Genomic DNA, 19,875 nt, shown 5'->3' with positions numbered 1-19,875 from the left:
ACAGCTCACCTTCTTGCACATGATGCAAATCACCGTACATCTACAGGTGAAACGGCTTTTAAAGCATGTAGAGTGGAGCAAAATTAGCTCTTCCATCCACCTTGAACGGTTGTGTCCAACCTGGTTGAATGTCCCTCGGTGGATAGTGGTGGACAGATTGGCTTTGGACTCGGCAACAATTGATCTGTTTCTTGGTGGCGATCCAGATCTGGGATTTCTGCCACGAGATGATTAACACCTTGTAGTTGTTATAATAAAAACGAGCAACAACAAAGACTTTATTCCAAAAGTTTGGGATAAGTTTGCAGAGGCCAAGATAAACTTGAGTGAGAGATTTCTTTGTAAATCGGAGTTGTTCAGCGTTGGCGGAGGTTCTCGTGGTGTTATACTTAGACAATTAGCCCGACCGATTGAGGAAGTAAGGAGACACTTTTTCTTTCCTCAAAGTTGTGTTGGCATTTACATTCAGCCACAGCTTTTTAAAGCTAAAATTATTGTAAGGGGTTCACTCCATTTCATTAACAAAAAGCCTATTAATACACCGATGAGTTGGGGTAATTACTGACCACAAAGAAGGTGCCATGTCCTTCCTTTTGGATATTATTAAGTGTATGGTGGCAAAGAAATCTCCAATTGATGAAAGTCATCGTCAAATTAGTTTGGAAATCGTCTCCTTAGATGTTGGTAATGAACATTGAATCAGTCTTGCATCATATATGTAAATCTAACCTCATGCTAAACCAATTATACCTGTGTCACAAGTATCCATTTAAATGTATTGATAAGTACAATTGGCTTTTTGAGTGGGTTGCATTTGGCCACTCAACCATGGACATCTTCACGCCCACACCGTCTTTCTCGTATATTCAGTTATGCCAGTTTCTCAATTACTGTGCGAGGGGGCTGGTGCAAGTTGGCTATAAAAAAATTCACCATCATCCCACACAGAATAATTCTATGTGATGATATAAATCTGGTTTAATTATGCGATGGCGGGCAGGTTTTCCAGGCGTGATGAAAGGAGCGAGGTGTTCAGATATACCTGGAGAAGCGAGTTGGATGATTTAACACACAGCGGGAGCTTCAGAGTTAATCCTTAGAGTGTAAAAACTGAGTCAATTCTGAGCCAATGTTTATATAATTCAACTTTTCTACCCAGGTAGTTTTGAACTCATGATGTCCTAGATTCATATCAGGTGTTTCAGGGAACAAGCAGCACTGCTAGCTGCACATAACTCGTATATGATGGGATGTTCAGTGTGTGATAGCAGCTGGAAGTTACGATCCGTTTTGTCATGGGACAAATGAGGATCTCACTTTAGGATTGATGGCCCCTTGAGAGGTAAATACAGTCTGAATGTGGCATTTCTCTGGAACATACCCCCGTATACCTATAACTTGTGCTTTATGTGTTGTACAGATCTATGAAGCGTAGTATTTGTACACTTAGAGGGCCGGTAGATTGACATCAGGGCTGCAGAAGCCATGGATATAGACTGGACACCCACGTGGTTTGCCTGCACCTTGTGAATAAAATGCAACAAAATGGTGTGTACTTAAAGGATTGGCACCTTGCTCAAATCGTTATGATTTCTTGTAGACATAAAAGCGTCAGCCAATTGAAGTGAAATTAGTTGTTGGCCTATGTTTGCAGCCGTCTCTTTTTCGGACGACATATTTGGTGCTAATTTGAGACAAAAAGGCAAAATATCCAACGTCAATAACTATTCCTTTAATCCTAATTTACTTCCCACACATCGTTAAGCGTACTGCCGTTGCCGTGAGCAGATTTTGTAACATAACTAATACTTCCTTTTTTCACACAAAGATAAGATAAAATATCCAATATATTTTTCTCGTGAAAGAGATTAATTTGTGTACTTTTCTTGTTTAATTAGTCAACAGCTGCACGTTGTTCTCCGCCGACAACGGAGAAACAAACTATTATTTGATCCATCATAGTTCACACATTTTAATAACGTCTACGGGGAACTTATCAACATAAATAATGATAAGGCATCCTTTATAAACAGGTTTAAATTAGTGTACTACACACACACACACACACACACACATTTGTTTCTTAAGCTATTCCCAGTGTCACATGTACCGTATCGTGTACTGGAGCGAGGTATTGATTCTTTGTCAAATTAATGAGATTCAAAGAGAGCAAATGAAGATAATACCATGACAGGTACTCTTTGATATTTCTCTCACACACACGAACACACACACACACACACACACACACACACACAGGATTAGCTTTGTTACACCCCCAAAAGCACACACACCTCCGCTGTTGAGGACATCTCGATAGAAGATTACAGATGTTTGGCTTCATTATCTCACTGTCGGTGCTTTAATGCTTGTCATCGCGTTAAGGTACCGCAGATGAAGAATGAAAACATTATATAAGGGCAGTCATACGTACGAACCCACTTAGTATTTGGACTGATTTGTAGACGTCCTGGCGTTTCAAATACATCGTTTTTAATGTCCATTGAACCATTGTGTAACATATTTCATGAATCTGCAGTAGTTCTCGAAGCATTATCAAATCTCACAACGCTATTTTCATCTGTGCTTCTTCACCTTAAGATATCAATAAACCCTTGGCAGCACCCCCGCCGCTTCACCCTGCCGCTGCGAACACAGAACACCAGATTTCTATGCTCCGTCGACCCAAATCCAGCTTTGGAAAGCCTCGACTCCTACCTTTCCAATTCAGCTTTCTATATAACCAACTCATCCTCCTCCTCAAACTCCCACTCGGCCGCATAATCCATATCGTTTTGTTTCGCTGTTACGCCGATGACACCCCGCTGTATCTCCCACAGAAACCTGGTGATCTAAATAGCTGTTTCTATGGTGGTAGAGTACAGGACATCCTAGCGCTTGGGGGTATTAAGTTGTTTCGACTCGCAGTCCTTCCATAAGAGCATCGTTGTAAGCACACAGGGAAAGTTCAGGTCAAGAAAATCAGTTTGAAAGGACGAACCAACTAGTCATGAAAACCTGAGTGGAACAGCTTTGGAGAGTGAATCCCCAGCAGGTAGGTAACCTAGCTTAGCTTAAAGGCTGTCGACGAGTTGTTTTACTTGGGTTTCTCTTATATAACATGATAGTTAGTGACACGACGAGGTGCTTGTTGGCAGCTGTTCGAGACGTGATAGTGAAGAATTGTGTCGGCATTTGACCAAACATTTTGGACACGATAAGGATGATTAATATTAATCTAATAATCCAAATTCAATTCGCTGATGGCCAAAGCTATAGCCGAGTATAAATCCATTAGGGGCCGAAAATAATTATTAGGGCAGGTATTTCCTTGGTGTTGTGATTGCGGGGTCATTACGCTCCGCCTAATGAAACAAACCAGCGGAGAGCCTCCATCTCCGCTGCAGCCGTTATCATCGCCCTTCAGAGAATATAGAAAGGAAAACACTTCAGCGGTGGGCTAATTAAAACCGGAGAGGTCTGGATGAGAAGGCCAAACAACCCACACAGGTGGCGGCGTGTGTGTGTGTGTGTGTTTGCATTACTATACTTGTGGGGACCTACATCTGTTTACATAGTCACGTGTGGGGACTGGCTTCCCTTATGGGGACAAATTGGAGGTCCCCATAAGGGGGATCATTAATTTTAGGGTGAAGACTTGGTTAAGGTTAGGTGTGTTAGGTGTGTGTGTGTGTGTGTGTGTGTGTGTGTGTGTGTGTGTGTGTGTGTGTGTGTGTGTGTGTGTGTGTGTGTGTGTGTGTGTGTGTGTGTGTGGTGTGTGTGTGTGTGTGTGTGTGTGTGTGTGTGTGTGTGTGTGTGTGTGTGTGTGTGTGTGTGTGTGTGGCGGCAGCAATAATTCATGTTTTTCTTCTTCATATGTGTGTGTCAGTGTGGTACATCTGTGAGTGTGTGAGAGGCAGGAAAGGACAATGTGCGTGTGTGAGGAAGTGTGTGTGTGTGTGTGTGTGTGTGTGTGTGTGTGTGTGTGTGTGGGGTATACGATTGTTAGAGGTGCTTTCCATTCATTTTAATGGCATCAGCCTCCACTGCTGTCGCTACTTTCTGCAGACCGCTGACAGGAAGGACCTATCAGCTCTCATCTGACAGGACCCTGCTCAAATAGGCCATTGGTGCACCGTAATTAGTTCAAATGTCGAAGCCGGTGAATTATTGATGATTGGGGACGAGCTGGGAGGAAGACATTTCACATCAACTGTGTGTGTATGTGTGTTCTTTTAGCCGTTTCTTTTTAAAGGACAGCTGGTGCTCTGCGGTTCCCGCCACAAACACGAGTCTCTGGTGTTCAGGCCGCGAGAGGATGCTTTTGAATCAGGGCGGAGAGATATACTGGGGTAATAAAGGGAATAATTACGGAGAGAAACTGAGATATAATGTCTTGTTTTTCACAGAGAACAGCTGGGTAAGGAGAGCGCTACAGCTTCTTGATTTTACCATGTGAAAAAGGGATATCTTAGCGCTTGTTAGGAACAAAAAGTAAACCCAAGCACGAAGACAGAGGCTAATTCATGCTCCTGCCAGTCATTGGAGATAATTGCACCACCATGGCATAATAGCAGCCGAGGCCCAGTCATTACCCCCCTACGGCTCTATCTCAGGTACTTCGAGGGCTTTGCATCAGCTCCTGATTTTTCAAGAGAGACCTCTCAGATAGGAATGACAATGGACTTTCAATGGCTTATAATTATGCCACTTTCCTGCACAATTTCCTGGGCATCATTTGCATTAAGACTCATAAGTGTCCCATATGCTGCTGCTCTGCAAAGGCCCTTTTGATCAACCCCAGCACTGTGACATTTCCTGCGATGTCTCCAAACCCCTCGTTGTCCAACAGTTATCCGAAGCTGTTAATTAGATGGATCAAGTCCAGCGTGTGTGGCGACACGTGTGGTTTTTGTGACTGAGGTTCACAGTGTGCTGAGAGGCACCTTGGATTCATGGCATAACCCTTTTTTTTCAAGGTTATTCAACACGGCGTCCTGTTTGTCTTTAGAAAAAAAAATCATCCTAAAAGCAGAGAAAGGATGCTGGATGTTTGTGGAGCTGCTGGTCTGATTGGCTGGCATTAAACGGCAAAGGTAATACTGCCATCTAGTGTCCATACGGTGCTAAACAGCTGGAGCATCATGATATGAAAAGGGCTGCATTTAGAAACCTGTAACTCTGGGACAAACGGCTGAAAATACTCTCTTCCCAAACTGAAAACATCTCTCCTTGTTGTGCATCCTTGATGGAAAAGGAAACAGAGAATGAGTCATGATTTTAAAGTTAATTATGTACTTTAACTCGCTGCCTTATCCGCTGAAACAACAGCCTTTGTGTCTTGGACCTTCGCATTTGCACGTCTAAATATATGTTCCTGTCTTTTGATTTGCAATTAGAGCTTGGCTGGTGTTTTCCTTTCAGATGGCTCTTAATTCTGGGATTTGTTGCTCACAAAAGCCCCGCACATATCTCTTCCTCTCTGCGGATTTTGCGAGCAGTAGGCGTCTCTTATTCAGCTCGAGAGGTTGCTGAAAATAAATCATCACCCTCCCACCAGTGTGCGAGAATGTCCAGATGGTTGAATTTTCACTGACGTTCTCCCGCTGAATTTCCCCATTGTATTCCACGCTAAAATTAGAAGGTAATACTTGGTGAAAGCGCTGCGTTGGCTCTGAGGGTGCTGGTTAATTATCAGGAACGGGATTTATGTTCCACCCACGAATGAACCACCAATGCTGCATTGTGTGAGAGAGTATAAAGTCAAAAGACGAACCTTGAAAAGCCACTTGAGGTTTGGTGGAGGGACCGAACGGCAGGTTTCACTGGCAAACATCTTCGCCGCGTGTTTGTTCATTTAGCAAGAACAAAGTGCCCTCGAGGTACGTTCGCTAATAAAAGAAAAGGATTACGTAATTGCTGCAATTATCAAGAAGACACAAAGGAAGCTGGGATGCAGTGGTGGAAGTAGAAAAACTAGACTGTTAAAATACTCTGTTACAAGTAAGACCGGTACCTGCATATCTCAGCTTTAATTATATTTGAATTTGTGTTTACTCGTTGATTTCCGAGGTGAGAGAAGTACTCAGATCTTATAGTAAAAGTGAGAAGTATTCAGATCTTGTACTTGAGTAAAAGTAGAAGTAGGCCTACTCATATTGTGTACTTGATTAAAAGTAGAAGTACTCAGATCGTGTACTTGAGTAAAAGTAGAAGTAGGCTACTCAGATCTTGTGCTTGAGTAAAAGTAGAAGTACTCAGATCTTGTGCTTGAGTAAAAGTAGAAGTACTCAGATCTTGTACTTGAGTAAAAGTAGAAGTACTCAGATCTTGTACTTGATTAAAAGTAGAAGTACTCAGATCTTGTACTTGAGTAAAAGAAGTACTCAGATCTTGTACTTGAGTAAAAATAGAAGAACTCAGATCTTGTACTTGAGTAAAGGTAGAAGTACTCAGATCTTGTTCTTGAATAAAAGTAGAAGTACTCAGATCTTGTACTTGAATAAAAGTAGAAGAACTCAGATCTTGTTCTTGAGTAAAAGTAGAAGTACTCAGATGTTGTACTTGAGTAAAAGTAGAAGTACTCAGATCTTGTTCTTGAGTAAAAGTAGAAGTACTCAGATCTTGTTCTTGAGTAAAAGTAGAAGTACTCAGATCTTGTACTTAGTAAAAGTAGAAGTACTCAGATCTTGTACTTGAGTAGAAGTACTCAGATCTTGTACTTAGTAAAAGTAGAAGAACTCAGATCTTGTACTTGAGTAAAAGTAGAAGTACTCAGATCTTGTACTTGAGTAAAAGTAGAAGTACTCAGATCTTGTACTTGAGTAAAAGTAGAAGTACTCAGATCTTGTACTTGAGTAAAAGTAGAAGTACTCAGATCTTGTACTTGAGTAAAAGTAGAAGTACTCAGATCTTGTACTTGAGTTAAAAGTAGAAGTACCAGAGTGTAGGAATACTCTGTCACAGTAAAAGTCCTGCATTCAAGATGTTCCTCAAGTGAAAGTAGAAAGTATTCTCATCTAAATATAGTGAAAGACAGTGAAAGTAGTCGTTGTGCAGATTGGTCCATTTCAGAATAATATATATGATATGTTTTATAATGATTGATCATGAAAGTGTTCTCAGAGCTGGTGAAGGAGCAGCTAGTCTGAAGTACTTTGTAGACTGCAGGGTAGCTGGTGAAGGTGCAGCTAGTCTGAAGTACTTTGTAGACTGCAGGGTAGCTGGTGAAGGTGCAGCTAGTCTGAAGTACTTTGTAGACTGCAGGGTAGCTGGTGGATTTACTCCAGGTGGAACTAAAGTCTGATTCAACACTTGATTAGATTTCACATCCTTCATCCACATCTGTGAAGTAACTAAAAGTCAAAGTACACTATTAACCTCTGAATTGTAGTGGGGGTACAAGTACCTCAAAATGGTACAGTACTTAAGTAAATGTACTTAGTTACTTCACACCACTGGTTAATATATATTGTGCATTACCTAACAATCAGACTCTGAGAAGATGTCAAATAATATATTAGAGTATAAAGCAGCATAAAATTAAAACACTCAAGTAAAGTAACCTCAACGTTTTCTTACACACATTTCTCGAGTAAATGTACATGATACGACTGCTTCGATGTAAAAACCCAAACTAAATTAAGTATTCTGCTCGCGCCAAAGCCCAATGCATGCCTCATTACTCCCGTTAACGCCAGGGACACCGCAGCACCGCCTCCACTCACACTCTATTAGAGCTGTGGCTGTTTTAAACACGGCCTGCACTGAGAGCTGGACATGTAATGTAATCATCATTGTTAGTATCCTAAACAATTACTGGACTATATGTAAGCGGAGAGGCGGCAGGGATTGACCAGTGTGTGTGTTCAGTCGTGAGGAGAATGTTCTGTGGCGGGGTTTGACAAGTGATTGTTTTATCTTAAAACGCAGCGAGGGCTTACATTCAGCGGGGAATACATCCAATGTTATGAGGCTGGGATTAAACCATCTGCACGATTTGGCACTTCTTTTCATTTCTGCGTGCGCCGTGAGTTTTCCAGGCCAAAATTAAGGGCTTATGGTTTTGCACTGAGGAATGCGTTTTTTTAATGGGGAACTCGAGTGGAGTACTTCATGGGATCTGACAAGCATGCAAATAGGTAGCTTTTTGAGGCAACAAAATATAAATAAAACCCCCCAGGGATGAGGGATATCTTCGTGGAGATATGATATGGAGGATCATACTGTACCAGGGACTTGTTTGGCATGTTTAGGTCTCATTGCTGTGTTAAAAGCAGAATAATATTATGTAAGAAATGTCAGTTTGCTTGGACAAAAAACTAACAAACTAAAGGTCCCGTGTCACGGCCATTTCTACTGATCATATTTCCGTTGTTGAGGTCGACTAGAATAGATTTACATTGTGCAATGTTCCAAACTCACATTGGCTTCTCACAGCATCTCAGATAGTCTGTGTATTCACTGTCTGTCCTACACGGCTTGTTGGAGCTCCGCCCCCCCCTCCCTGTGAGCCCAGTGTGCTCTGATTGGTCGGGACGTTGCGAGGCTCGTTGCTCGCAGGTTTCCGGGTCGGCGATACAGCGAGAACAAGCGAAACTCATCCTGAGCACACACTCACTCACAGCCGAAGTGAAAACAACAAGTGTGGCTTGATGTTGAGAAAGAAAAAGGTTTCTAACGCTGTGAGAACGGGTCTGCGGAGAGCACTTCTCCACCCTCCCAACTCGGCTACTACCAGCGTTCAGGGAGCTCTCTGCAAGTTAATGGGACTCCCTGGTAGTTAGCCAAGGGGTCCTGGTGTGGGAGGGGCTCCAAGGATTGGTCCATTTGGGCCAATCCGGTCCTTTGTTGTTGATCTGGGAGTTCACACGTCACAGAACCCAGGAAGCAAACAATGGAAGAAGAGGAATGTCCAGCGAGGCGTTCTGGGGCAGCAGACAGGTCTCTCTGAGTTAGAGCTTTACTCGCTGCAGGGTGCACTTTGAGGGTTTGTGACTGCAGACCGTTCACATGCAGAAGCTTCATAACAACAAGGGGACGGGGGATAACCGGAAGAGCATGGCATGGGCCCTTTAACTAGCTTTTTGGAGCTTTACACGACTTCCTCTGCACATGGTATGCATTGGAAAAAGCTCAGTCGTCATCTCAGGTTTTATTTATTTTTTAACATTATCCATTGTGATCTCAGAGGAAGAACACGGGTTGTCGTTCAAAGCCCTGGGAAAAGCTAGTATGTAGACATTGAGTGTTGTCTTAAAGCTATAACGTCTGAAAACAGGTCAGCAACCATGTTGGCGCTTTTAATAAGAATACAAATAAAATTAGGTTATTGGTTCCAGCTTCTCAAATGTAGATATGTCTTTGTTTATCTCAGTCTTGTAGCATGGTACACTGAATATCAAAGAGATGTACAGATTTATTTGATCTTAATCCATTGAGTATAATCTGTGGGTCAGTAGATAATTCAATTAACCGTCATTTGCAGCCCTATAACTTTAAACCGAGACGAAATATATAAAAGCAATAAAAAACTAATTCTCCCATTGTCTACAGGCAGTGTGTGGCGCAGTGGAGTGTGCGTATAGGTGGTCACAGGTTGAAACCCCGATTGTCCACAGTATTGAGTATGTAAGTCGCTTTGGATAAAAGCATCTAACAAGTGTCATGTAATGTCTACAACACAAACAGAAGTCACTTTTACACCTTTATTTGGGCTCCCAATACACAAATCGAGGATATGTTCATCAATACAGAGTCTGCTTTAGATCCCATGACACACTGAATGAGGAAGGTCTGGACTGATGCGATAACTACAGTCCTATTTACACATTCTTATTTTAGAGATTTTCTGGAAGATAATAACATTTATCATACTGTATAGCGATTGACAATCACAAGGCCCTTTTTGTCATGTTTAGTCTATATATCTTAAATGCACTTTCACAGCAGATGTAACGTAAACTTCGTTTGTGGCTCTATAATGAGTCTGCACATTAAGTTCAGGTGCGGCCTTAGGAGTCCCGATAAACAGCAAATAGACATGTTTGTTTTTCGTTTATTTTTTTGAGCTATTAATGCACTCTTTGAAAAGTAAGCAGACCATGTTTTCGCTGACGGACCCGGTGGAAACTGGGGGCGAGGCGGACACACGAGGTGCCGCCGCCGCCGCCGTCAGCAAACGGACGAGGTGATACATCTCCACAGATACAGGTGACAAACCCAAACGGAGGAAGATTCGTTCTTATATCAAAAAAGTTCAAGACCTGAGATTTTCAGTGGAACAAAATGTCTTCAACGTACGGGAAAAGAAAGAAAGGAAAAAGGACCGTTTGTAAACTGTCACGATGGCTGCGAACACTAGCTTCCCTTGTGTGACTTAAAACATGCACGAAAATCATAATGTCAGCTCGCGTTAAAAGAATGTTTAAAATCTCTATTTCAGCCGTAATTCTTTAAAACTTTTTTTTTTTGCAAGCTAGTAGAACACAGCTCTATGCATAAGATTTCACTTTTTTCTGACGGAGAATCATCAGTGTGTAGACACGACTGAGGGCGATGCAGATAACTTAAGACAAATAAAGTCATTCTTTAAAATTTCTATTAAACATGGTAATACCTTATTCTAGACAACACTGCGGACTCTCCGAGGGTTACAAGTTCATTCCTTGGGCACTTAGTAAAGAGTCCAGCATGTCGAAAGTGTCTTTGTAGTCGGTGTGTTGGCCGTTTGTGGTCAGCAAGCCGTTGGTGCCGTCGTGGCCGTGATGCTCCATCATCCTCTGGCCGCCTTCGGACGAGAAATGGGCCGAACCCGCTTTGGAGCTCCGGCTCTTGGACGAATGGTGGTGGTGGTTTCCGGCTTCAGAGTGAGGTCTTTTCCGGGAGGAAGAGGAGGCCCCGTCGGGAGCTCTTATCGATAACGAGGCGCTGTCTATTGTCCCCCGGGCGTTCCCGCTGAGGGCGTAAGGATGCGAGTGGCTGTGTTTCGAGTGGCGGTGATGCTCTTTGTGCTTGTCTTTACCGCCTGGCTCCGAGCCGCCGTGACGCTCCGACGAAACTTTGATTCTCATCTTGAGCTCGTCGCCCGTCGCCGCGCCGTTCTCCGCTAAAGAGTGAGGCAGCCGAGGCTTTTTCGAGCTGCTCTTCTCTCGTCTGCCGTCGCCCGACTGCCCCGCCTGCTGGGAGCGTTTCTTGTGGTGGTGCGAGGAGGTTTGGGGAGGTATGTACATGTCTGTGTTCGACTCGTCCTTTACGCCGTTCTGCGAGGTCACGTCCGTCGCCGCGTGTTTCTCTCGGTACTTTTCCAGAGTCAACACTTTCTGCGGCCGTGAAAAAGTGGCAGCGTTTGCATTGAGCGGCTGCTGTTTGCTGCTGGAGCCGCCGGCAGCTTTGTGTTCGTGTTTCACCAGCGTGAAGTCCGGCTCGGGGAAGTTGTCGTACCCGCAGCTCTTTGACTCGTCGCTCAGCGGCTGGTAGGAAGCGTAGGAGGCTGCGATGTTGTTGAGGGACGGCATGTCGGAAGAGTCGGAGGAAGTGGAAGGGAAGAAGGAGTTGCTGACCCCGGGAAGGCCATCCAAGGACGTCCCCTGGTACACACTGTCCACAGAAGAGCCATCCGACTTTGGCTTCTTAGCTGCTTGAATAGCCTGTAACAAAACAAGGGATTCAACATGAGATACTGAAGGTAAAAACTCCGAACCGTGAAATGGAGTTAAGTTAAGTATTAATGACGCACCCTCCAGTTTCGTATCCTCTTCAGTTTGCTGGGCGTCTTTTCAAGGATCTGAAGAAACTCGTGTGTGAGCTCTGACAAAGTTCAACAAGACAAGCATGTCAGTGATCTCTCCTCGATGCAACAAATGATAACACACCTTTGGGGCCTCATTCGCAGTGTGTATTCAAATGCTGTCTTTTTGGCCTTTGTATTGATTCAGTTTGAAGTATCCGGTATTTTTTGCACAGCTAAATAAGCCTGCAATAATATTACAATAATATATCAATCTTTATTTGTTTTATACATTTAAAACAACCTCAGTTGACCAAAGTGCTGTACAGGGAACACATACAATAACACAATGGGAGTAAAATAATACAAATACAAAGTACAAATACTTTGTTACTGTACTTAAGTACATGTTTCTGGTATCAGTACTTTACTCCACGATGACTTTTTACTTTCTACTTCTCACATGTTGAACTCAAATACCTGTACTTTCTACTTCTCACATGTTGAACACAAATACCTGTACTTTCTACTTCTCACATGTTGAACTCAAATACCTGTACTTTCTACTTCTCACATGTTGAACTCAAATACCTGTACTTTCTACTTCTCACATGTTGAACTCAAATACCTGTACTTTCTACTTCTTACATGTTGAACTCAAATACCTGTACTTTCTACTTCTTACATGTTGAACTCAAATACCTGTACTTTCTACTTCTCACATGTTGAACTCAAATACCTGTACTTTCTACTTCTCACACTTTGAACTCAAATACCTGTACTTTCTACTTCTCACATGTTGAACTCAAATACCTGTACTTTCTACTTCTTACATGTTGAACTCAAATACTTGTACTTTCTACTTCTCTCATTTTCCAAACAGCTGGTTCCTTTAGTCTGAATGTGTGTTGGTGCGTGATCATTATTCTTTAGAGTCACTGCGTGCCTATTGGTTGGAACACGATCCGTGTATCCATCACTTCCTGGTCTTCTCTAAAGAAGAGGGACCAATGGAAACGTTGTCATGTTGCCGTTGGTCACCATGGAAACATTCATTAGCTAACAATGACATTATTGTTCTATTAATATAAAGGGAGGTCAGGTACTCTTTAAAGCAGCTGCTAGCTATGGGTACTTTTTACTGAAGGACACTTCAAAGCCCTCTTCTACTTTCACCAGAGTATTTTTAAACACGAGTATCTGTACTTCTACTTGAGTAAAGGATGTGTGTACTTCTACTTGAGTAAAGGATGTGTGTACTTCTCCTTGAGTAAAGGATGTGTGTACTTCTCCTTGAGTAAAGGATGTGTGTACTGTTGCCAGCTCTGATTAAAAGCCAGTGCAAAGATGATGCACATCATGCGGCCCCTACCGTCCAGCAGCTGTAGCGTGACGCTGCGATCCACGTACTCCCACCAGTGTTTGCTGTCCGTGGACACGGGGATCTCCCAGTTGGACCACTTGCAGGCCAGGTGGATGCAGACGCAGGCGACCACAGTGGGTCTGTACTGCAGGCAGAAGGTGGTGAGGTGCAAACTGCAGAGGAGACAAAGACACGAGAGAGACGTACGACCGTCAGCTGCTGGTATTTCACACTAAACACACTTCATACACATACAGCCATCTTCTGTTCACGTCTCACACACACACCCTTACCTTAAAGTACTGGAACGTAAGATATTTCTATTTTGGCTAAGATATGTTCTTAAATGTAAGTATAAGACATCATATTTAGAAACTGTGTATAAATTGTGTTTTAAAAACAGTGTTTCCCGATCTCTTAATGAGCAACTCTTACATGAGATCTCTAATTACACCAAAGGGACTTCACAACGACACACCAAGGCTGAGAAACTCTGACGCTGGAAGCCAAAGACAAACGATTAAGGCGTTAAAGTTCTCTACGGTTAATGTTCTCTGAGTCCCAAACTCGACTGCAAACCGGCTCGAATGCACTGAAGCAAAACCAGTGGCAAAGGAAGTTAAAATAAGAGCCCGATTTCTTGCTCTTATTACCAACAAGACTGCATCCTCCTAAGCCAAAGTGCACTCTTTGCCGCGATGCAGAAATGATATGTTATTATAGGATGTGAAATAGCGTTATAAGTCAAAAGTTAAGAATGATATTCAATGGTTTTCCATCATTGCATAGCTTAGTCGTAGATCTCGTTTACTTTGAAGCCATTTGGCTTTGTATAATTGGCCATAATTCCATTGTTGTTAATAATACACAATACAATGTCCCCCAATACCGATGACTATCATCCCTTACGTTAATACTGTCATTATCAACAACTTGGGGTTATTACAATCACTGCCACTCAGTCGAGACTTCACTATGTGTGCATGCAGAGCCGTTAACCCCTCGTTAGTCCCCAAAATATCCAAATATGTCTGCCTCTCCAAAAGACAACACCCCACGTTACACATGCACTGCACCCCTGTGTTAGATCTGGCCACACAAACCGCACAGTTTGCAGTATAGTTTGGTGTTAGCGCTTTTAGGGTAGGGTAAAAAAAAGTGCACAAAAAATGTATAAAGAACTGTAAAACTATACTTACCAAAGCACTCTATAAGTTTAAGAATCTTTAGTGGCAATCTATATTCAGGCTACCATTTGAGAGTTCTCTTTTAGACATATGCACTCCGTACCAAACCACCTTGAGAGGTAGACGGCACCACTACACTCCACTTTGTGCATTCAACCCCTCTGTGCCAACACGGAGCCCTCGTACAATACACCGCACACAGCAGCCCGGACAGGTACTTCCCCACATTGGGGTTTCCCGAGATCCAGGCGCAAAAAGGGCGTTGGACACAGGAAGGGGGGCCCTGCAGGACAGGAAGCTATAGTGTGCCATGACAGTGCAAGAATGGGAACAGGATAATAACCTGTTGGTAGCCATGAAATAGGAAGTCTGTGCCAAATCCTTGCTTGCTGTAAGACAAGAAGAAAGTGGGTTTTTAGAGAATGAGACGATACTTTGAGATGGCATTTTAAATTAGCATTCATTTAAAACAGAAGACAGGCATTTTAAACAGGGATAAATGAGAGAAGTGTTACCTCGCACGAGCTGGGAACACCTCACAACATCAGTGTGTGGATGATCAACTGTTATTTCAAAACCTGCAGTGAATAGAAGATGTTTAACGAGGAGGATCGGCCACTGGTGTGAGCACACCGTCGGCAGAGATGTGGCGTGGATTCAACTAAAAGAATATTTCATGTCGAAGATAAGCGAGCACTCACCCAGGGTCTGCAGCACTATTGTTTCCAGTGCTACAAGCTCTTGTGTCTGTTGCTGGAATGCCTGAAAGAGACCAATCCATGCACAATTTTAAATCTGTTCAGCACCACATTTATACTGACGATCAACCTGATATGAAAGCACTGCAGGCGGTGGGGAGCGCTGTAAAGCACATGTGTCCAACTCGAGGCCCGGGGGCCAGATCAGGCCCGTGGTGGATTTAATTAAACCCGCAGGATCATTTCTAATTCCTATTGGATCTGGCCCGTCGGTATATTGCACCTTCACTCCATCCTGAGGGTCTCCTCCGCTCAGAGCCTGAGCCCACACATTGATGACCTCTCACCAGAGATGGGGACTCGAGTCGCACACACAGAGACTTCAGACTCGACTTGGACTCGTGTGTTGGGACTCGTGAACAATCATTGTGTTTTCTATTGTTGGCGTATTAAAGGTGGGGTAGGTACATTTGAGAGAAACCGGCTCGAGATCGCTAGAATTTGAAAATACACAACCGGAGATAATCTGCTAGAGGCTGCTACTTCCTCATAGAGCCCCTCCTCCAACACACACGAACGTGCACATGACCAATGAGGGCACGAGATAAGTTTGTGCCCAGATGGAAGGCTGACAGGCAGGCAGGCCATCCAGTTACTTTAGCCGGGCTCATTACGCAGACGTGCGCCTCTGTTACTACCTCGTAGTAACACCATGGCGACCGGCGGCACACCTGCGGCTGTACCGCTTGTAATTAGGTTCAACTACAAAAACTTCGAACAAAACGCCGGCGGCACCAACAAAAGGAGCGCACGCTGCAAAGTCTGCAATCTCAAAATCAAGGATGCTGGCGCAACAACGTCAAATTTCATCAGGCACTTGAAAACTCACCCGGAGAGGTCAGCCACATTGACGCATGGACGGTTAGCAAACATGTTTAGCTCAGCATCAGCTGTGTAATGCTAACTTAGCTTGCTGCTAGCTTTGTAACTGAATATTTGAAAAGATGAGTGAATGTTTGTTTACTGATTTCTGATTCTGAAGTGTTTTGCTTAGAAGTTGTTTGCATTTAGCTAAAGTGTGATGTTTGTCCTCATATTGCAATAGCCTGTTTAAAGTGATCATATAACAAACAACTCATCAGTACTGATACTGAATGCTAATAGATATAGGAGTGATAATAACACAGTACATGCTTTGAATGTCTTAGATATAGCTGAGCAGTATTCTTAACAGACTGGATAGCAGCAGACAATAGAAGGCTTATTACAACCAGAAGAGACATGAGACTTTTATTTTTTTAGAGACTTGAGACTTGACTTGGACTTGCAAAAAAAGACTTGTGAACATCTCTGCCTCTCACCCAAGATGAGATGCCAAGTATCTGAACTAGCATCAACCTGAGTTTCCTTCTGCACTTTCTTTCTCGAGACAACAGGGCATGTTTGCTTTTTTCCAAATAGTTTTGTTGAAGCTGTTGTCGGCCTGTGGGAAAATGTACTCATAAGAAATGACTCCTGAAAAGCTGCAGATAGAGCCGTGAGAAATGAATGCAGCTGATTATTTAATGTTTTATAGGCAATCATTGAAGCTTCGTTAGTTCCAGGTTGAATATGTGCAATAAGTTCATTTCAATACGTTCTGCAACATTGAACCAGTCCGGCCCCACTGTGTATTTGAGTTTGACACCCGTGCTAAAGGGTGGAGGAAGGGTGCTTCAAGAGCGATATACTGAAGCGTTCCAAAGCTTCACAACAACACTTTACGAGTTACTAACAATTGCATGAATGTTTACTCCGTGGTTCACTTACGTTGCTCTTAGGGTCGAGGGCAGGCTCTTGAGGGTTAATGTAGGCATGGGCTATTTTAATGACATGCTCCAGCTTTCTGGGCTGTTCCTCCACTTTGGCTGCCAGGAACAGCGTCGTCTGAGAAATAACCTAAACAGAAGAAGAAAGAAAAACCTCAGTCAGTTCTCATAGGCGGCACCAGCGGTATTTATAGCATCGGCGAACGCGGCGGTCGTACTTACATTTCTATGGAATTTGCTGAAGGAGTGAATCATATAAAATCTGTGCATATATACTATAGCAGTGTTGATAATCAATTGGGAGCTGGGTGTGCCGTTAAGGAATGAGACATGGTGATAATAAGGGCTACCAGTATTAGTAACCATGCAATATATATATCACTTTATAATTATGATGTGTACTGCCTGTTATCTCTTAGTTAAGACTATTCAACTTCTGTAACACAATCTGTAATAACTGTGCAATAATATTTTCACTATCTACTTCTACATGCTAATTTTAATTTTAAATACTGTTGCTTGCTGGTGTCCACTTGGATTGTTAGTTTTGTAAATTGTGTTCATGCCTCTTCATTAATATTGTGCCTTTTTACTTTTGCTGAGATAATTGTCTACATCTTGACGAATAACAGCTTTTTTCTATATAAATTGTTGTTTTCTTACTTACTTGAAATCCTCTTTACCTGTGTGTGTGTATGCATCATATACACCAAAACAAATTCCTTGTATATGTAAAGCTACTTGGCATGAAAGCTGATTGTGATTACAGATATCATAAGACACAAAGCTAACAATGGACTGCAGTAAGAAGAGACACAACAATAGCTAAGCTAACTAGCAGGCAGGCCTTCACGTTTCCTGCAGGCTGAATATAAACACTTTGCAATCCGATGTAAACAACCCTTAAGAAATCTGTAAGTAAAAGATTTTCCGTCTGTTTTGATTGTCCAAAAAAACCCGACTTTTAACACGTGTTGCGGTTTGGGTGTTTCTTGAAGCTAATGCTAACAGGAGCTAACACCACTGGGCCGGTTATCCTGGAGGGTTTTTTTTTGTGGAAGGATACACGTTGAGTCTCTGGCCGATATCTTGGATTAAATTGGCCGCTTGTTGCCGGTAAGAGAGCTCCCGGTCGCCCTCGATTCCCGTGCGTCGGGACGGCGTGTTGTCCAGCTGCTCCCGGGAGAAGATCCATTTGGTGGAGGGTCCCCGGTGCACCGCCATTACGCTCCCGCAGCCAAGACGGTGCTAGCATCGGGAGGGAGTGAGGGGGCACCGGAAGGACGAGATGGGGTTTACCGGTGGACTGCTTTCTGCACAGCGCACCCAGGATGCTGGAGGTGCAAAGAGCATCGAGTGTTTTTACTCAAGAACAACAGAAATCAGAACCACAAACAGCAGTAAAGTGCACAGTGATGTTTAGTAATACATCTGACATTATGTCCACTAACAGCAGCATAAGGCAGCATAGACATTACAAACAGCAGTGTACATTAAAACCAGGTGAGATCCGGTGTAGTATAATGCAGAATAAAAGTTGTGGACAGTTTTAGTCATTTTCACTATAGCAATAAGGGCTGAAATATATAGTTTAGCGGGTTCACTTGTGTACTGCCCCTTAGAAATAAGAGTTTATTATTATTAACGTCTCTCTAAAATTGCAGATTGCAAATATTTGAACAATATAATTAAGACTATCCAGCCCAACGTTGTGCATTACAGTATGTTGTTAAGGCTTCCCAATCAATTGAAGTCTAAAAACGTCTTTATTACCCTAATTTAAATCATCACATTTGACCTATGCAAGCATGTACAATGTGTTGCCACATGGTGGAGCATCTTCTCCGCATTGCTCTCTTTCTGCCACTAAAGGGAAGCAGAGAACACACATCAAGTACACTCTGCACCAAGCGATCTAACAAAACAAGGAACCTGTGAAGTGTACATACTGTATAAGCAGTCTAAATGAACTACATGCAACCAATAGTCTGTCATTAAATAGTTAAGTAAATCCATTGGGAAAAGTCATTTTACGCAGAGAAAACAAATGTCTGCTTATAACACATCAATGCATCCACATCAATGCAGGACTGTTGGTGATGATGAGGATGATGATGAAAACTCCTCTTCACCCTCTGGGGTCAACAGGTAATTAGAGTCCAGGTGTTGGTATTTCACGACATCACGAATTTACCCAGAAGGGACGCTTTGGAATTGTTGTGAATATTTTTCGATGGCGTTTCCAACCAGAGAGCATCAGGGTTGTCAGCGCAACGCCTTCAAAATAAACAGATAGACAATGACTGTAATCAAAATAAGGCATAATTGAATGAAACACATCGCATTAGCTATAAACCTGTCTTAACCTGTGTATTTCAGCCCACCAATACAAATAATGGCTATTAAATCAAATGACTTACAAGTTAAAGTTATGCATTTAAAATGTGCAGCATCAGCCTAAATGACTGGTGTTGTAATGTAATGAAAAAGCAGGTGGATACTTTAGTGAAGTTCCCAATGTGCAGCCTACAACCGCGTTTTCGGTTAAATACAAATAAAAGTCAGCACTTTTTGTCTCATAACGGTGCTGACAATGCAAGCCTTTACAGTATGTCCAAATCAAAAGAGCATGGACACGTTGTGTTTCCTTCAGGTGCACAGCACTGCTTTGTTTTGAAACAACCATCTGTTAATTTCCGGTTTTGCTTCACCTCACAGTCTGCAGTTTTGCGCATCTGGACCTGGCGTCTCCCTCCCCTCTCTGTCTCTGGGTGTCTCCCCCGTTGAAAGCCTGCACTTCTCGCCCAGGTGAAACATTTTTGGCGTGCGTAATTGGAACCGCAACGTGTCCAGAAGATGACGGACTCCACACCGGCAGAATCCACCGCCGTTTCGGACCCGGTTGTTGTGGAGAACGGGCAGTGCGAGAAGGAGGAATCCCCGGAGCAGCAGCAGCCGCAGACAGACACTGAAAGTCGGGGAGAGGGTCTCAAGATGGACCAGGAGATGAAGATAACAGACAGCTTGGACGACGGAGGTAGGCGGTGGGATACATGTTAACAAATAATGGTGGAATAAGTAATATTATTAT

General features: G+C 43.0%; 2 protein-coding genes across 3 annotated transcripts in view; one reads left to right on the top strand and one right to left on the bottom strand.

Annotated features, from left to right (window-relative positions):
* Window positions 1-2,984: 2,984 nt before the first annotated feature.
* LOC117460480 (transmembrane protein 163a) overlaps window positions 2,985-19,875 on the top strand; it is a 41,500-nt gene continuing 24,609 nt past the window's right edge. The window contains exons 1-2 of the mRNA XM_034101915.2: window positions 2,985-3,055; window positions 19,503-19,821. Coding sequence (XP_033957806.1) covers window positions 19,641-19,821 — 181 coding nt within the window. The 5' untranslated portion in view covers window positions 2,985-3,055; window positions 19,503-19,640. The remainder of the gene's footprint in view (window positions 3,056-19,502; window positions 19,822-19,875) is intronic.
* On the bottom strand, window positions 9,694-18,118 carry LOC117460470 (cyclin-T2-like). 2 transcript variants are annotated; one of them, XM_034101896.1, is made up of 9 exons: window positions 17,851-18,118; window positions 17,007-17,088; window positions 16,786-16,914; window positions 14,980-15,040; window positions 14,794-14,856; window positions 14,622-14,667; window positions 13,101-13,264; window positions 11,738-11,808; window positions 9,694-11,648 (listed from the first exon to the last, which is right to left on the bottom strand). In XM_034101896.1, exons 1-9 carry the CDS (start codon window positions 18,006-18,008, stop codon window positions 10,653-10,655), a joined length of 1,770 nt encoding a protein of 589 aa, XP_033957787.1. In that variant the 5' UTR covers window positions 18,009-18,118; the 3' UTR covers window positions 9,694-10,652. The 2 variants fall into 2 exon arrangements, 1 of the variants encoding a protein (XP_033957787.1); XR_004553642.2 differs by lacking the exons at window positions 9,694-11,648; window positions 11,738-11,808 and having other exon boundaries at window positions 13,174-13,264; window positions 14,291-14,667.

The sequence above is a fragment of the Pseudochaenichthys georgianus genome, chromosome 2, assembly GCF_902827115.2.
Source record: "Pseudochaenichthys georgianus chromosome 2, fPseGeo1.2, whole genome shotgun sequence".
In the NCBI taxonomy this organism is placed as follows: Eukaryota; Metazoa; Chordata; class Actinopteri; order Perciformes; family Channichthyidae; genus Pseudochaenichthys; species Pseudochaenichthys georgianus.
This window is presented reverse-complemented; position numbering and strand designations above follow the sequence as displayed.